We start from the raw sequence: 19,977 nt of genomic DNA, 5'->3' as shown, positions 1-19,977 counted from the left end.
GTTGGGCTCTGGCTCCTTATAAGGATGTGACTGACAAACCACAGCACACCACTGTTCATAAAAGTTCAAAACCTCACATGAATTGTGGGTCCACTTACAAGAATACACATTTTTGATTTTTGTTTTTAGCGACTAGGAGCAGTGAATGCATGCAAGTTCACAGTTCTCATACAAGTAGACCAAGCGTGATGATGTTTTTAAAGCACAAGTCAGCCCCTATCTTATTGCCAGAATGGACTCTGAATAAAAACAGGGGAGGGCTTAACATGTTACAGCTGCATTAAAAGTAGTAACTTATTCATGACTTTTTCCTAATAGTAAACAATTTTAGAGTACTCACTTCATTGCATAGTACATAAAAAGTTTACAAATCATGTAGTCTTAAATAATCAAATGAGCAATGAAAAGAAGGGAAAATACTTCAGAATGAATTGTAGCAGGTAGTCTTTCTTCTTCAAAAAACATCTTTGCAGCCATGTTTCTGTTTACACAAAATCAAGTTCACTTGTAATGAACAGGAGGCTGTCATGTATGAGATCTGACCTATCATATATAAAAAGGCTGAACTCTCAATGTATACATTTATTATATGCAAGACACAATAAGATAAAACAACTTTCTTCAATCAGGCTATTAACATAATTATACACCTAACTTGCAATGTTTTGAAACTGGCCACTTATTTATTACGGCTGCTGTCCTGTGGAGGCATCCAGGATCCAGGCTGAAAAGTATTTGCTGTGCTAACTGGGTCTTCTGAAGGCTCATCCTTTCCATAGTGATGGGCAGATGCATGTCCTTTAATTTTAATTGGTTCTGCCACAAGTCCCTCTTCATGTTCCTTGGCCTGTTGGAGTCTCTCCTTTTCATAAAGTTCTAACACCTTATATTTCAATTCTTCTTTATAGTTTGCATTCTTAAGAATTTCCTGCGAAAATGCAACAATGCATATAAGTGACTGAAATAATAAGCGAACATCTAATGAATCATACATATCTAGAAGTGATATTAAAAAGTTTATTTTTTTAATGTCAAGGCAAAAGAATTCATCCAACGTGGAACACTCTCGTTGCTTTAGTAGAGCTGGTCTACTTCAAATCGTGTTTTAATTCTAAGCAGGTCATTGTAGCATATGTACACACCTGTCAAGAGGCTTTTCCACAATGATAAACACAATTATAATGGATAGTTTTCATTTTGTTTTGTAAAATTAATGAATGGGACAGCTATTTTTTCAGCACAGGGCTTTTAGGCAAATTTCTATATAGTTACAGCAATAACTGGCACTATTATTGAATATGTTTTTGAGGAAGAGCTTCCCTTTATATTTTGGTGTATGATAGCTTCACTTCATATACATGTGGTCTTGTATTTACATAATTCATAATTTAAAATAAAGGCACAAATGCAACGTTGGCTGGGTATGATATCATTTGTTAACAGATCCTAGATAGCAGCTTCACAACTGGATTTCTATGCAAGGCCAATTATCTAGAACAGGACCAAATGGGCTATGAAGAAATTTGGATATTTTAGCAGAGAACACAGATGTAAAAGCCTGGCATAAAACAGTGATAATGGTCCCATTGGAACAGGGAAGGATTAATTGCTCATGATCTGGTTAATCGACTACAGCAGTGCCCCTCGCCATCATGCTGAGATGAAATCAGTAAATGATATGAGGAGAGATCTAAAGCACCAAAGGTTCTGACAGTGCACTTTCTGAGAGGTCTAGCAATTAGTGTTCATATTTGGGGGTGGGGGTGGTGCATACCCTACAGGAAGCAGCATGGCTTACCATGAAATAAAAGGGTTGTAGGTTTCATGTCTAAGACATGTAAAACCACCTTTTACAATAGTGGTTCTCATATTTAACACAGAGAGAGCAACTGTCCTTATCCAACCCTAGCACAGCATCCCTCCAGTGGCTGCTGTTGTTGACTACCTTTTTAGAATGTGAGCCCTTTGGGGACAAACAAAGAAACATCCTTTTCCTACTATTCTTTTTTCTATGTAAAGGGCTTTGAGAACCTTTTGAGGGGGGAAAATCACCAACTTGCAAGTAATCTAGACAAAATACATGTTTATCACCAGTTTGATTTCAAACCAGACAGCAGAAGAGCATACATGGAATTACTACAGATTTTTAGGATTTAAAGGATAAGCAAGTACTTTAAGGGCAGAAAGGCAGTTTTTAAAACAACTCCCCATGATCTATTCTGCGAAATCTTATTTTGACGCAAGTAACAAAAACAGTTGTTTCCCAGACTATGGGAAACACCTATATCAGGCAGCAGCAATATAGGAAGATGCTGAAAGATATAGGAAGATGCATCTCATACTGCATGGGAGGAGGCGATGGTAAACCCCTCCTGTATTCTACCAAAGACAACCACAGGGCTCTGTGGTCTCCAGGAGATGACACTGAATCAATGGCACACTTTACCTTTAATAAAAAAAGACCAGAAAATCTTGTATTTTTCATGGGAAAGGGGAGGGAATGTTTAATTCTCAGTTTTGCAGTCTGCATGTTACAAAAAGCAAAGTAACTTTTAAGGGCTGATGGGCATTTTCTTCCACTGCAAGCTTATAAAACAGACAATATTGAAATGATTTCTATATGAGCTGCAGTTGTAAGCATAGAGCAAATTAAAAACACCACTATATCTTATGAGGAGTGCCATTTTGAGCAGAGAACAATTTTCTCATACCTTTTGCAATATAAACTGCTTTGAGAACCTTTTTGTTGAAATGTAATACAGGTATTTTTAATACAGCAAAAGCAGAAGAGGGGGAGACCGGCCAGACCAGCTTACAACCAGCAAACAGGCTAGGATTTATTCATATTCCCACAGAGAATACAACACATCACAGCAAAAGCAGAGGAGAGAAAAACCAATTTAGAACCAACAAAGTATATAGTATTCTTCACTCCCCCGCCCACAGAATTGTGAGCCACATGGGGGCAGAGACCATTTTGACACTCCTTTTGCAAGGTAAACAACTTGATAACTTTTTACTGAAAAACAGTATAATAATAATAATGATGATGATGATGATGATGGTGATGATGGAGTTTGGACTAAACAAGTGTGCTGCATTAATAATGAACAGAGGGAAAATAACAAAAACAGAAGGAATAAAACTGCCCAATGGAAGCAACATCAAGAACCTGGAAGAGAAAGAACCTTACAAATACTTGGGCATTCTCCAGGCTGATAACATCGCACACACTGAAGTTAAAAGAAAAATTGGAAGTGAATACATCAGGAGAGTCAGAAAAATCCTCAAGTCCAAACTCAATGGCGGGAACATCATACAAGCCATAAACACCTGGGCTATACCTGTTATCAGATACACTGCAGGAATAATAGACTGGACCCAGGCAGAGCTAGAGACGCTAGATCGTAAGACCAGGAAAATCATGACCATCAATCATGCTCTGCATCCCCACAGTGATGTAGATAGGCTCTACCTCCCTCGCAGCTCAGGTGGAAGAGGAATGCTGCAAGTCCATCAAACAGTAGAGGAGGAGAAAAGAGGCCTTGAAGAACATATAAGGGGCAGTGAAGAAGATGCACTTCAAATGGTCAAGAACGTGAAACTATTCAACACCAATGAAACAAAACAGGCCTACAAGAAAGAACAAGTCAAGAACCAAGCAGAAAAATGGAGAAATAAGCCCCTGCATGGTCAATATTTGCACAATATAAGTGGAAAATCAGACATCACCAAGACCTGGCAATGGCTTAAGAATGGCAACTTGAAGAAAGAAACAGAGGGTTTAATACTGGCTGCACAAGAACAGGCACTAAGAACAAATGCAATAAGAGCAAAAGTAGAAAAATCCACAACAAACAGCAAGTGCCGCCTTTGTAAAGAAGCAGATGAACCCGTGGACCACCTGATCAGCTTTTGTAAGAAGATTGCACAGACTGACTACAAACAAAGGCATGACAAGGTAGCAGGGATGATACACTGGAACATCTGCAAAAAATACAAGCTACCTGTAGCCAAGAATTGGTGGGACCATAAAATTGAAAAAGTTGAAGAAAATGAAGATGTAAAAATATTACGGAACTTCCAACTACAAACAGACAAACATCTGCCACACAATACACCAGATATCACTGTAGTCGAGAAGAAAGAAAAACAAGTCAAAATAATCGACATAGCAATACCAGGGGATAGCAGAATAGAAGAAAAAGAAATAGAAAAAATCACCAAATACAAAGATCTACAAATTGAAATTGAAAGGCTGTGGCAGAAAAAGACCAAAATAATCCCAGTGGTAATTGGCGCCCTGGGTGCAGTTCCAAAAGACCTTGAAGAGCACCTCAACACCATAGGGGCCACAGAAATCACCACCAGCCAATTACAAAAAGCAGCTTTACTGGGAACAGCCTATATTCTGCGGCGATATCTATAACCATTGACAATAAAATCCTGGCATCCCAGGTCCTTGGGAAGGACTCGATGTCTGGATAAAACAAACCAGGCAATAACACCTGTCTGACTGTGTAAACAAGAAATAATAATAATAATACTTCTGAAGTATTATTATTATTATTAGAAGACTGCGAGGTCTTCTCAGTTGGCCCTCCTTAGTGTCCCGGTCCTGGTATCGTGTGTTGTGCCTGGGCCTGTAGAAGGGCCTTCTCTGTGGCCACCCCTCTTCTTTGGAACACCCTTCTCTCCCAGATTCATTCAGCCCCCTCTTTAGTGACTTTTAAGGTCCTTCTCAAGACCTGCCTTTTTTGCCCTTTAATTTTTTTTAAATTATTGCTATTGCTATTGTTATTGTTCACCATCTAGAGTCTTTGGAGGAGATGATATACAAGAAATTTCAAATGAATGAATGAATGAATGAATGAATGAATAAAGATGATAATAAAGCAATGCCACAAGAAAAGCTCAGATTAAATCACATTTCTCACACACAGACTTGGAAGCCATAGGGGGTTTGTTTTAAAGTCGCTTGAGACCAAATTTGCCAAGGAAACATTAGGATTCTCAGCCGCTCTCAAGCACAAAACAAAAATAAAACCAACAGAAGAAAAACATTCAGGAGCACAAGAGAAAATTCAACAGCTGACATCCTCCCAAATGAAGCATGAGTTTCAGGAGGCTCTGAAGTGACATGCTAAGAACCTGCTTGCAACTCTCCCCCCACACCTTCCTGTGCGTGCGCTGCTACACAAACTCTGCCTGCTGTCTGTAAGATTCAAAACACATCGCTGAGAGTCAGTGACGTGTTCATGATCTTGTAGAGTACTTCTGAAGTGAGAGCAGTGCTCGGAAACCACAGCCCCCTTGTGCAAGAGTGTGCACACAGGACTGAGGCAGCCTCCTTACGCATGTGCTTCATTAGTCAGGATGTCAGCCAGAGTCCCTTCTTGACCGTACACACATTCACTCCCCTCACTCTCTCCTATAAGCGATGCTCTCTTTTTGCCCTTCCCTGAGGGAAACACCGCAACAGCCAGCTACTACCTCTCATCTGATAAATGACTCTTTCACACTTCTAATGCATTCACATCCTGAGTGGGGAGCAACATAAGATCTGAGGAGCAAAGAGGTTGCTGCTGGGAGGCTGAAGCCGGCAGCGCTAGCAGCAGGAAGGCGGAGAGCTTCTGCTCCACATCTTTGCTGCTGGCTGACATTGGCCTCAATATCAAGGAATTGGCCTCAATATCAAGGAATTGGCAGGAATCGGCTAATTCTCTTTTCTTCCGAGAGAGAGTGCTCTGCTCCCTCTTGGGAGAAAAGAGATTGCGGGAGCTGGTGCTGGCCACAGGCACAGCAGCCAACAGGCGCTCAGGCAGTGTGACTAAGCACGGTGCAAAATGGTGCAAAATGGCACCCAAATCTGCCCCTTGAGGTGACTGTGTCAATCTGGGTCATCAGAGAGGCTCCCCTGCTGCTAGCCAATTTCCATCTACTGCATTGCAAAGTAGATTTGGGGAGACACATCTCCTAGCCTGTGTCAAGAATGTCTGTCCGTCCAGCCAAACCAAGTTTAATTTCAAAAACTTGCATGGGCTTTTCGAGGCAGATTTTGGGAAACATCCCATTATCTCAGATCTATTACTGTGCAGCCGGCTGACACTTTTCCATGTTTTTAACACATTTAAAAGGTTTTGCAGGTTTTAAAAAAGATGTTATCTATCATTACTAATAGGTTCCACCCCAAATATTTTTTAAGGGCTGCTTCAATTTCCCAGCCTCCTCTTCCTTAGTGGTAGGGGAGTTTATCCTTCACCGTGGGAGCATTTTAAAATGTTTCTATTCCAACAAGCATTTTAATTCTATCTGTGCTGCTTTTGCTGTTATTGTGTTTGGTTGGCTTCTTTTTGCTGCTATACTAGCATTTAGTACTAGCATTATTTTTTTCTTTTCTACATCCATAAAATTTGCAGTTTTTAAGAGGTGGGGGGGGAGGGAGAGAGAAAGAGGGAGGGGTGTTTGTGTCTACTGAAACCCAAAGTTTAGGCTGTGTGCCATTCAAGTCGTTTTATGTTTCTATGGAGGTAGATCACTACTTCGTGCAAGCAAGTTCAGTATGTTGAAGCCGTTTAACCACTAAGGTCTCACTTGAAATCAAACAATTTATTCATAACAGTGATAGCCTGCTTTTCTTCCTTCATGGCATTCAAGGCAGTGTATATTGGATCCCGAGGCAGTCTCTCATCCAGACCCAGGCTCGCTTACCTAGCCTGCTTATCCAGGTCTGCAGCACCATGTGCCTTCAGATCATGCCCTATTAATATATACAATACAACAAAGTGCATGCACGATCACAAAAAATATTAATAAAAATTAACACAGAGAAAGTATTTACCGCAATACTTCCCAAAAATCAGTTTAAAATATTAAGGCTTTCCACCATATTTGAGTTTGCAACCTCTGGGGGAAAAAAGGGAGGGGGTCTTATAGAGTATATCAAATAATTTCACAGAGATATACAGCAAGAAAAAGCACATTGACCATGGATAATCAAGTGGCAATCTGCCAAATGTAAGCTCAAAAGGAAACCAAATTCCCATATCAAAATGAAATAGAGATTGGAGAGTAATGAATCTCCATTATCACAATGTAATAAAGCTACTGTGTCTCTAATGCTAGTTGAAAACAATTCAATTGACTTCAATTAACTTTCTAATTTTTCTGGCATACAAAAGGTCAGGCCTATAAGGAATATAGATATATGCAATAGAAGCCCCTCCCGCCCTCACATTTAGACCCCAGGGGGAAATAGAGGGGAAGATGACATTGACCAGATAGTTATGGAGGAATACTGTAATGCATGCTCACAGTAGAAATTCATGGATGAGGCTATACTGCAGTTTTTTGTATTGTTGTCCTCTCCTTCTGGGTCTCCTCCTTTCATAAAATGGGTTTATGGAAAAGGTTTCTGGAAAAAGAGGTTTCTTTGTGAGACTTCCCTGGGGCAAGATTTTCCAAATGCAGGCAGGCTTTGGACCAGTCAGTCATTCTTTCTATCGATCTGATTTCTATACCGCCCTTCCAAAAATGGCTCAGGGAGGTTTACACAGAGAAATAATAAATAAATAAAGCTGTATCCCTGTCCCAAAGGGCTCACAATCTAAAAAGAAACATAAGACAGACACCAGCAACAGTCACTGGAGGTACTGTGCTGGGGGTGGAGAGGGCCAGTTACTCTCCCCCTGCTAAATAAAAGAGAATCACCATGGTAAAAGGTGCCTCTTTGCCAAGTTAGCAAGGGTTCAATTATCAATAGTTCTCCATCCACTGCTCTGGCTCCTCAAAGGTGGATTCAGACATCAAGTGGAAGAATGGATTATATATAGCCTAAAATGTGTTTATTTAGTCTCACTGTAATTAGCATGTATGTCTGAACCCACATCTGTCAACAAATTATGGTTTATTTTAGGTAGTCAAACCACAATTTGTACCCAAGATTTAAAGTTGATGTTTGTTCTAACCATGGTCTCATGTGATGTCTGAACCCACAATTGTAGTTTAATCTTCATTTGTTTCAGCAGCTCTGTGCTTGCAGAACTCTCACATAGAGAGAGGCAAGCCTAGAACATGAGAAAAGGAAAAGGAAAAGACCCTAGAACATGAGAAAAGGAAAAGGAAAGATTGTGCTGTAGAGTCCATGTTGACTCCTAGCGATCACTTGGTAGAATACAGGAGTGGTTTACCAGTGCCTCCTCCCACGCAATATGAGATGATGCCTTTCAGCACCTCCCTATATCACTGCTGCCCGATATAGGTGACTACTAATGTATTTACTAGGAACAGTCTGGGAAGCACACAGGTGGGGATTTAAACTAACAGTCTTTTGCACTCTAGGCAAGCTGCTTCCCTGCTGCGCCAGTGCAGCTAAGAGAACAAGAGAGGCAGACTGAAACATACCAGATATAGCTAAACAAAACAAAATTTGGTGACCGTCTGTGGCATCAATCCGGGTTTGTTAAATAAATCATGACTCCACACGATGACGGAATTCACCCAGACTTTAATCAAGACGAAATCACTGACAGCAACTAACCCTGACAGCATCAGTCAGACACATGTGGGTGAAAATATAAGCCATAACACTAGTGACGTGTACGAAACTGATCTTGTGTTTTGTTTCGAGCTCAAAACAACACTCAGACAGCCAAAATGTTTTGGCCAGTGCCAAAAAACCAATAAGCAAGGGAAAATCAGGCCTCCCAAATGGTGCTTGAAATGTCAAAATATTTTGAATTGAAACGGGCTTGTTTTGTTTCGAGCTCAAAACAGGCCCTTTGTTTAAAAGGTGTTTTGTTTTGAGCTCGAGACACTCAAAATAGCCCATTAGAGTTGAAACATTTTGACATCGAAACGTTTTGCACATCCCTACATAACTGTATGGCCATTGCAAAAAGTGAGAAGGGGATGGGAAGCTGGGATTGCCACTTCCCCATTAAACTATGGACTATCTAGAAAATGAGATATGAGGGGATCCATCCATCCATGAGGAGCTTACACACTCAAGCAGTTTGAAAACCATGGTTAAAATGAGAAATTTTTAGATAAAGGTATAAGTGGTTATCCACTTAAAGACGGACATACAACCTGACAAAAAATAGACTATAGCCAGAAAACATTATAGTCCAGGGGTGTAGCTATAATTGAGTGTGTGTGTTGGGATAGCACTAGGCCCCTAAGGGAGGGGGTCTGCCAACTGGATGATAGTTGCTCTTTGCTCCCTGCTTGTACCTCTTTGAGGAAGGCAGTAAAAGGGGTCATCTTCTTCACTTTTTGTACCAGGGCCCAGCCCACTCCAACCTTGCTATGCCCCTGGTTATGGCAGTGGTATAGAAGCTACTCCAGTATGGATACTTCCCAGTGTGGTTACTCCCTTATTGTGTGAGGTCTGAACTCGGGAGATGGTTGTGATCTGCCTGTTCTGGATGGGGTCACACTTCCCCAGAAGGAACAGGTACGCAGTCGGGGGGTGCTTCTGGACACAAAACTCTCCGTGGTGTCCCAGGTTGAGGTAGTAGCCAGAGGTGCCTTTTATCAGCTTTAGCTCATATACCAGCTGCGTCCATTTCTTGAGAGAAATGACCTCAGAACAGTAGTACGTCTGCTGGTCACCTCCAGACTTGACTACTGCAATGCGTTCTATGTGGGCCTGCATTTATATGTAGTCTGGAAACTGCAGTTAGTCCAGAATGTGGCAGCCAGGTTGGTCTCTGGGTCATCTCGGAGAGACCATATCACTCCTATCTTAAAAAATCTACACTGGCTGCCAATAAGTTTCTGGGCAAAGTACAAGGTTTTGGTTATAACCTATAAAGCCCTAAACAGCTTAGGCCCTGGGTATTTAAGAGAATGCCTTCTTTGCTATGAACCACACTGCCCATTGAGATCATCATGAGAGGTTCGTCTGAACATAAGAACAGCCCTGCTGGATCAGGCCCAAGGCCCATCTAGTCCAGCATCCTGTTTCGCGCAGTTGCCACCGGCTCGTCCAGTGGCTACTCAGGGACGGGCCTTCTCCATTGCTGCCCCAAGGCTTTGGAACACACTTCCTGCTGAAATAAGAGCCTCCCCATCACGTACAACTTTTAAAAAGGCAGTCAAGACGCATTTGTTCACCCAGGCTTTTAATTAGATATAGTTTTAATTGTGTTTTAATAGTTTTAACATTTTAAACTTTAATTGTTGAAATGTGTTGATCTTTTATTGGTTGTTTTTATTGTCTTGTAAACCACCCAGAGAACTTGCATTTTGGGTGGTATTAAAATATGATAAATAAATAAATAAAATAATATAATATAAAATATAATATAATATAATACTTCTGTGACCACATAGTTTCCCCACTCCATAGTTCCTTTGCTATGTTGTGTTTGGAAGTAGTGTGACTGCTGTGGTAACATACTGACTGGCTCTAATGGACTCTTTGTAGAAGAGGAGAAATCATACTGTTCTTGTTTTATATAGTGTATTTCTTCTGTCCCCCAGATTTAGGACTAATTTTGAGCCAGTTGCTTTTCATGACTCTCTTCTTGATATCCCAAGATCCTAATAGTGGTCACAGTCACAGCCTTATCTCATAGAACAAAAATAAATAAATATTTCATACAGGCAACAATTCATGGGCACATGCTCACAACATTTACATGTACACCAGAAATGATCCAATGACCTATTAGCAACTGCTCTTGAAAGAATCTCCAGAGACTGATTCTTAAACTCCCTCTGACTTTCAAAAACTGTTTGGAGATTTAGCTTGAGTAGGTTTTGAAGAGGAAAGTCAGGAAATAACCATGCACTCCAGGGACAGTTTCCTTTTAGAACAGCTCTCACATCAAATCCCAAACTGCTTTTGAAAGTCAGGAGTGTTAAGAAGCAGTCTGGTAGTTTTGTTAGCCCATCTGTCTGCAGGGAACCCCAGAACATTACAGTTGTCTGTGTGCCCATCCTGCCCAATGACATCATCTTGGCATCACAGCCAAAAGCATATGGAAGAGAAGATTGTATAGTTGCCTGCAGGAATTCACAATCTCACAACGTTAGCGAGCAATTAAAACTCCCTGGATTGTAATAAAGAGCTACTGAAAATAATGTTTGCTTCTATGCAAAGAGCACCTAATGTTAGCAGCTATTTTTTAATATATTGAGAAGAAACTGTACAGTGGGCTAGAATAATTTGCACAGGTCCAGAATCTTACATGTTTTACCACATTTGATGTGAATCTCCATGTGGTCATGAAGGATGATTCTTCTGATACGATTAAAGGCCTGGCCAAGAAGAATCTTTTCTTTTTAAATGCAGATAACTATGTTGACCAATTAAAAAAGAAAACAGAACAGGTAAAATATAATCATACCATTAGGAAAGAAAAAAGAAAGGAAAGGTTGTGCCATCAAGTTGGTGTCAACTCCGACGAGAATACAGGAGGGATTTACTACTCCCATCTCCCGCACAGTATGAGATGATGCCTTTCAGCACCTTCCTATATCACTGCTGCCCAATTAAGGAATTTCCCATATTCTGGGAGAAACACCAGCGGGGATTCGAACCAACAGCCTCCTGCTCTCTAGGCAGCTTACTTCCCCGCTGCACCATTAGGTGGCAATCATACCATTAAGGAGAAAGAAAAAATTGCAAAGCATTAAGCCAACATTTAACTTTCACTGAACTGTTCCTAAAGGCTTAATTATAGAAAGGAAGAAGAGGGACATGGCAGAAGCCTTTTCTGCAGTCCGCTTCAGTCTTAAGACAGTGATTCAGGATGCTCTTTGCAGACCATTTAAGTTCATTTTTGCCCAGTGTAAGTACACCAAAGTATATAATGGGACCAAGAAGCCAATGGGCATTCTACCTTTGGAAATCTAAAAGACAGCTGTTATTAAAATATCAGTTCTATATGAGTGAATTATAAACTGCCCAGTAGTTTAAGAAAATCAGGCTATTTTCATTTATTTTTATTTTCATAAATCTCAGTTGAGAACCAACTAATAAAGAGGCAGGAGATAAGACAATTGTAAATTGTAAAAAATTAAGGTTAGACATTACTTCTTTATGTTTTGCACTGGGCATAAGCCAAGGCAAATTAGTCTATACGGAGCTCCTAAGAATGTTAACATATTGCAAACTGGAATTCTGTCTCAGCCTCTGCCAGAAACACATCTCTTCCTGCCCATGTTTCCCTTTTTGTTTAACACTTAACTTGAGGAATAATACTCTGAATCTCAAAAGTCAGCTAGTTCACTGCTTTGCAATTTTAGTTGGCTCTAATGCAGGCATTATGACACTACTCCTGATAATTTTTCAACATGTTCTCATGGATGCAATTTGGTCTTTATTAACTTCTGAAGAATTTAGTGTTCTTTATATGGAACAATAAACAGGCCATTAGCTGGAATTTTCTGAGCCAAATAATAATTTACTGGAGATGGGCAAGATCAAAATGGTTTGGAAACAATAATACAGCTCCAAAATACGGCTGCCAGAGTGTTGATTGGAGCCTGAATTTCATAGCACATCATTCTGAAATGATGTTTTGTTTCCAGGCTCAACTAAAGTGCTGGAGTCAACCTATAGCCCTCAATAGCCTAGGACAAGGGTGGGGAACCTTTGCACTCCAGCTGTTTTTGAACTACAACTCCCATCATCCCCAGCCACAATTATTGTGGCTGGGGATGGTGGGAGTTGTAGTTCAAAAACAGCTGGAGTGCCAAGGTTCTCCACCCCTGGCCTAGGACCTCAAGAATAGTCTCCTCCAGTATGCACCTGCCTGAGTTTCCACATCAACAGAAGCCCTGCTCTCTATCCTGTCATCATATGAGATCAGGTGGGTGAGAAAAAGAAATAGAACTCTTTAGTGATGGCAAAAGAACTGTGGAATGCCTTTCTTGTGGAGATCCACCAGATCCTTTCTGGTATTAGATATCAATTGAAGTCCTTTTATCATTATTTGAACACGCTTTTAACATAGGAACACTGGAAACTACCTTATACCAAGTCAGACTATTACTCCATCTAGCTCAGATTTGTCTATGCTGACTGTCAGCAACTCTTCAAGCTTGTAGACAGGATTCTTTTCCAGTCCTACCTGGAAATGCCAGGATTTTAACCTGGGACCTTCTGCATGCAAGGAGATGCTCTACCACTGAGCTACGGACTCATCTCCTAAGGGGAATATCCTACAGCAGACAATGTTCACATGTCACCACCCATCCAAATGCAAACCAAGGCACACCCTGCTTAGCAAAAGGGACAATTTATGCTCACTACCCCAAGACCAGCTTTCTGCCCCTATATAATTATCAGCTGTTTTTAAAAGCATTATGATTTTTTTAATTGTGTATGCTTTTTTTGCTTTTGATTGCATCTTTGTTTTCATTGTGCACTTTGTAAACCTGTTTTAATGGTTTCCAGGAACATGGAAAACAAAAACAATTTTAAATATGAAGTATTCAAAGATGGAACAGGCATTCCCCACATCTACAGCATTATTTTCTGCCAACAAAAACATTCATATACCACAGTAATATATCTCAGGGCTTAAGTACACAAATATGAAACACAATAAATCTTATGAAAATTTGATGACATTTTGATTAAGATCAGAATTTTACATGTCACAACTCATAAGTTACCTAGGTGATGGAGGAGTTACTTCTGTGTGGCTAGGCTCAATGCTGCAACAGCAACATTAGGACCAATCATGCAAGTTGCCTGGATATGCCATCTTTGGTCCATGGAAGGATAGTGCAGGACTAGGTTAAATTGCATATAAAGGGCAGCAGATAAAAAGGCCTTTGTTGTATGAAGCCTTGTAATTAAGAGTTCTTTCACATTTATGTATGCAACCTCATTAACATTTACATATAGCGAAGTGCATAATTTGAGTCTAATATCCAAAATTGTTTTTAATTCTAATCCTATATGCATTGTAATATACATTGAATTTTCGCATTAACTTAGATGTCTCCTGATTCAACCTAATTCATACACAGACTTTGCAATGCAGCTTTTTAGTGAATGGATTGCAAACAATTATTAGACTTCCATATCCAGGAGAAATCTGAGAGGCACTGATCTTTTTTTCGAATTACAGAAGCTACTGAAGATGGTGTGAAATGTTTTAGTAGTATCTCGTTTAAGTTAGGAGTGCACTTGAACCATGACCACTTAAGAATGCATGAGCACGACTTTGCAGAAACAATTTTCTTTAATATTTGGTGAACTACGAAGGGCATACTGAAGTTATTTTAAAACATTAATGGAGTTTAGCATCAATTTCTCCGTGTCAGTGCTGTTAACACAGTCGGGATAATTAAAAATAGCATAATGTGATAAGAGCTAAAACTGGTGGACCTGCTTTAATTGACCAATCTGGCCATACTTTCTGCCCCACCCCGCCACCTAAGAAAGATATTTAATATGGAATAAAACAATTTAAAGATCACTGATTATGTGGCTTTGGGATGGGTTGGTTCCCTTCCAATTCTGAAAGTTGCAAGTCAAGATATATTCTGCAAGCTCAGCATATAAACATCAATTCAACTGAGCCATGAGGGGGAAAACAATCAGAGTTAAATGAAGGGCAGTTCACAAATAAAGGAACAGTCCAAATCAGAAGACAGACTGGTCTGGTTAAAATGGATATTTAAGCCAAATGCAGTTAGCCAAGTGTTGCTTTTACAAAAGATGCACTTTGAGTTGTTTTTGCCAGCAAAAAAATTGTCAAATCAACTTATTCATTCTAATTCTGATTTACTGAAACCTATTTTGTTTAAAATAATTAAGATGTGAACTGCATACTAATACAGTGACATTCTTTTAGATACGAGCAGCCCTTGTTATTAGGGGGGTGACTATAGGGCCTCCTTGTACCTTTTGCTGTCTAGAGATTTTTGGCAGAGGGTTCTCTGACTATTTGAAAACAAACCGAATTCATTAGCTCCCAGTCAAAACCAAATTAAATCATCACCCAGAAATAAATCAGAGTCATGTTTTGCAGCTGAGTCTGCATTCATTACTTATACAGTACTAAATTCTAAATCACAAGAAGGAACAACAATTATATTATTAGTGTGTGCTTTCTGAAAAAAGGAAAACAATTTTCATACAGTGGAGAGATAAGTGAACTGGTATCTCAAGTCATTTCATTAAGAGCAAGATTTAGTACTATGTCTGGAAGAGTGCTTATGTAATTTCCCTCCACTATTTCAAATGAGATCACTACTGCTATTTCAATCTGACATGGAAATGGTATGTAAATTGCATTTACTCCAAGAAGCACCGAATGTGGAATTATTCCTCTAAGCACCAGGCCTTCAAAAGGGCCAGGCAATCAACAACCACCTCCCAACTAGATTTAAAAGCCTGTGACTACCCACTTCAAGATTAAGTCAGCCAAGTATTATTTCTGTTTTGTATCAAACTCCAGGCAACCTGCTCCAACCTCTGATACAATCTCATGGCTGACATCTAGGGGCGTAGCTAGGGAAGAGGGAGCCCCGTGTTTGCCCCTCTCCCCAGCTGCCCCAGAGTGCGGGACATAATGAAGAAAATAGGGAGAGGTGAAGCTGGGGGCCCCGGGTTCTTTGAACCCATCCGCTCAATTATAGCTATGCCCCTGCTGTCATCTGCACAGTGATATCTAAGTAGTATCAGGGCCAGGTACTCCCATTAACACAGCACTCCATTCAGTGTGGTACAGAGAGTGGTGAAAATGACCAGGAACAAACATGCATGAAGTTCCAGCAGAATATTACAGTGAAAGCCAGCCTTGCCGAGAAGAAAGATGTAACAGCCTCTTCAGGCAACAGATTTCAAAAAACTTGCTTTTCTCCAGACTTTAACTTCTGTTACTGTATGCCATTCTTTTTTCAAAAAATAAGGCAGAGAATGCACTGGGGAGGGATATTTTGAATTCTTGCTTTGGTTGCAGAAATTTTTTAAGGACAGCATTATTACGGAACTTGACAAGACATTTCATTCACATTCATTACCTGGAAATCTAAAATATCAAGATGGGTATTCCAGGAAACACATACATTATTTTTATCACTGGACGCAAAGTACTATGCATTATGGCCTCCTCTCAACTTCTACTTCTTGCACCACTGCAGAAGCAGCACAAGGAAGTGTAGGAGGACCTCGTTAATTGTGGGTCCAGCACTCATGATTTTGCATATTCGTGATTGAGTAACTAGCACCCGACTTTGGTATATGCGAGGTTAAACTGGCACAAAAAGGGTTAAAACAGTATATCTACATATAGGAGGCAGCCAGAAATGACCCTGGAGATCATTTCTGGCCACCATTTTTGGCATTGGATCCATTTTGTGGCTGGTTTTATCCTATATAATAAAAGGCTAAGTGAGTGGCCGTGGCTTTGGAACATTGGGGATCTGCGTCCCTGCCTCCCTGGGCTGTTCTGGGCCTGCGCAAAGCGCAGGCCCAGAAGAGCCCAAGGGACACAGGACCTCAGACACCAGTGTCCCACAGCCACGGGCGGCCATTAGCCGGTGTGTGGCAGCGGGGGAAAGTGGCCGAGGCGGCGGCAGAGCCGCCGCCTCGGCCATGAGCTGCGGCACGGCGAGAGGAGGCCGAGGCAACCAGAAGCGGCCGCCCTGAAAAAGGCGAGGGCAATGGCGACGGGGGAAGACCGAGACGGGGGACAGGGAAGCTGGGCGAGGTGGCGGTGAAGCCGCCAACGAGGTCCCTGCCCGCTCACAGCCGTCGCCCCCGCCTGCTCACCCGCCCTCCCAGCTGCCCAAAATGAAGCTGGGCGAGGTGGCGGCGAAGCCGCCAACGAGGCCCCCGCCCGCTCACAGCCGCCGCCGCCTGCTCACCCGCCCTCCCAGCTGCCCAAAATCACCTTCCCCGCTCCCCCCCCAAAAAGATTAAGGGCGAAAATGGCCCATGAGAAGGTCGCCGCCCCCGCCTATCGCCCTCCCAGCTGTCGAAGACCACCTTACCCGCTCCAGCCCGAGGGAAAAAAGAGGAGCTCACGAGCAGAGCTCCTCTCTGTGCTAAGTCACTGCTCAAACTGCCACTATGGACGCAAAGGACGCCTATTGCGTCCATTGCGACAGTATGGGCAGCAGCTTAACACAGAGAATAGCTCTGTTCCCGAGTTCCTCTCTTCTCCTTCGGGCTGGAGCGGGTAAGGTGGGCTCCGGCAGCTGGGTGCGTGGGAGGGCGATAGGCAGGGGCGGCCACCTTCTCATGGGCCATTTTGGCCGTTATTCATCCACACACACACACACACCCCAAAAAGTAAAAGCAAAATAAGGAAGAACAAAAACAGAGACAACAACAAAACAAAAAACAAAAAGAGAGAGGGGACAAGGGGGGAAAAAAGAGACAGGAAGAGAGAGAGACAGAAAAGACGGGATAGAAAGCTAGCGCCCGTTATCATAACGGGCTTAAAAATACTAGTAAAAGAATAAAAGGTCTGAAAATGGCAATTTTCAGCGGGGGGGGGGGGGCGCGGATTTTAGCGCTTTGGGAGGCATTGCTGGAGGCCTGTAGACCTCTAGGTAGGGCATTTTATTTTGTGTTTCCCCCCAGTTTTTACCACAGTTTCCCAGCCTCCAGGAACCTAACCCCCACAATTGCATAGACTGCAATGATACGGTATCAGCAGTTTCCTTATCAGTGGTAATGTTGGGAAATGGAACTCCTGAACATACTGAGGTTTTCCAGTATGCTAAGGGTCCACACACATTTGACAGCTATTCTACCCATATATTAAGATTACATAGTGACAAACTGCCATCTTCACATGGAGAATAAAATGTGAACTCACCTTTTTCTCCTACTGTAAAATACTGCTCCAGGAAATCCCTATGTTCATTCATTCATTCATTCATTCATTTGATTTCTATACCGCCCTTCCAAAAATGGCTCAGGGTGGTTTACACAGAGAAATAACAAATAAATAAGATGGATCCCTGTCCCCAAAGGGCTCACAATCTAAAAAGAAACATAAGATAGACACAAGCAATAATCACTGGAAGTACTGTGCTGGGGGTGGATAGGGCCAGTTACTCTCCCCCTGCTAAATAAAGAGAATCACCACGTTAAAAGGTGCCTCATTGCCCAGTTAGCAGGGGTCATAATCAAGTGTTAGGGCTGAAATCAAGTTAAAGACTACTTAACTGATACATTATATGTGTTTACTTACATATGAATAGTTCTAAAGAAATAAAATTATTTTTAGATCTCTCTGCTTGTAAAGATGTAGACATTATATTTTTAGCGGAACAAGAAGGAACTGTGACAAGCCTAAGCTTCACATGCTACCCTCATCAGTCCTTCATGCATAAGACATTCATGTAGTGAAAATGGAAGCTTTAACTTTGGACTAAAGTATAGTTTCCAGTTATATATTAACTTGTAAATATACAACTTCCAGTTATATATTGTGGTTTGTTCCAATTGCAGTTATTTAATAAACCAGGATATCCCACTATCCTGGTTTAACTAACCACAGTTACACCTTAGTTCCGTGAATTAGTATGTAATGGGAGATCGTGGTTTCGGCTAATGGGAAACTGTGTCACACAGAAGGAGCAGCCTTGTTCTCTGTTGCTCCTGAGGGCAGGACTAGAACCAATGGGTTGAATTTATGAGGAAGCAGATTCAGGCTAGACATGAGGAAGAATTTTCTAACTATAAGAGATGTGCAACTGTGAAAACAGTCTGCCTCATGCAGTGGTGGGCTCTCCTTCTCTAGTGGTTTTCAAACAGAGGCCGGCTAGCCATCTGCCAGAGATGCTATAGCTGTTTCCTGCACTGAGCAGGGGACTGGACTAGAAGACCTCTATGGTCCCTACCAACTATAAAATTCTATGAGTAGAATTCAGACTAAGTCCCATTGAAAAGAATGATACCTAAGTTAGTTATGACTAACGTGTCTTACTTCAATTGAATTTGGTCATTACTAGCTTAGTCTAGATCCTGCCATAAGGTTCCTTGAAGAGAATGTCCTCAAACAGTGGTGCATCAGCTGGTAACCTCCAGGCAAGACCTCTGCAATGAGCTCTATGGAGGGATGCCTTTGTATATAGTTTGGAAACTTTATTTAGTCCAAAATGTGGCAGTCAGATTGGTCTCTGTGGTAACTCGCAAAGACCACATCACGCCTCTCGCATAACACTAGAACCAGGGGTCATGAAACTGACTCCCAAGAAATTTAGGAACCAGGAAACAAGAGCAAATACTTTTTCACACAACACATAACCTATGGAATTCTCTGCCACAAGATGCGGTGACAACTTGGATGGCTCTAAGAGGGGTTTAATAATAATAATAATAATAATAATAATAATAATAATAATAATAATAATAATAATAATAATATTTCTATACCGCCCTTCCAAAAATGGCTCAGGGCGGTTTACAAAGAGAAATAACAAAAAAGATGGCTCAAATAACAAATAAGATGGTTTAGAAATAAATTCATGAAGAACAGGTCTATCCATGGGTTCCATCCTGAGGGCTATAGGCGACCTCCATCCTCAGAGGCAAGATGCCTCTAAATACCAGTTTCAGGGGAGTAACAGCAGGAAAGAGGGCATGCCCTCAGTTCTTGTCTGTGGGCTTCTCAGAGGCATCTGGTGAGCCACTTTATGAAACAGGATACAGAACTAGATATGCCTGCTCCAGCAGGGCTTTTCTTACGTTCTTATGCCTGTTCTTAAACAATTGCACTGGCTGCCGGTATGTTTCCAGGTGAAATATAAAGTGTTGATTATCACCTTTAAAGCCCTAAATGGCTTAGGCCTGAGTTACCTGAGAGAACATCTTTCCCAGCAAGATCCCCACCACTCATTAAGATCATCAGGAGGGGTCCGTCTTTGAGTGCCACCATCTGGTGCCAACCTGGGATTTGGCCTTCTCAGTTATTACCCTTGGACTGTGGAACACACTCCCCATTAGTATAAGAGGCTTACCATCTTTGGAGACCTTCAAGAGAACCCTAA

General features: G+C 41.4%; 1 protein-coding gene across 2 annotated transcripts in view; it reads right to left on the bottom strand.

The window, feature by feature from the left end:
• Positions 1–567: 567 nt before the first annotated feature.
• NDUFAF2 (NADH:ubiquinone oxidoreductase complex assembly factor 2) overlaps positions 568–19,977 on the bottom strand; it is a 105,371-nt gene continuing 85,961 nt past the window's right edge. For both annotated transcript variants that reach the window (XM_053293053.1, XM_053293051.1), the window contains one exon: positions 568–928. In XM_053293053.1, coding sequence (XP_053149028.1) covers positions 680–928 — 249 coding nt within the window. In that variant the 3' untranslated portion in view covers positions 568–679. The remainder of the gene's footprint in view (positions 929–19,977) is intronic.

Source organism: Hemicordylus capensis, chromosome 2, assembly GCF_027244095.1.
Source record: "Hemicordylus capensis ecotype Gifberg chromosome 2, rHemCap1.1.pri, whole genome shotgun sequence".
Taxonomy (NCBI): domain Eukaryota; kingdom Metazoa; phylum Chordata; class Lepidosauria; order Squamata; family Cordylidae; genus Hemicordylus; species Hemicordylus capensis.
The sequence above is the reverse complement of the archived record's forward strand: the minus strand, read 5'-3'. Positions and strand labels throughout refer to the sequence as shown.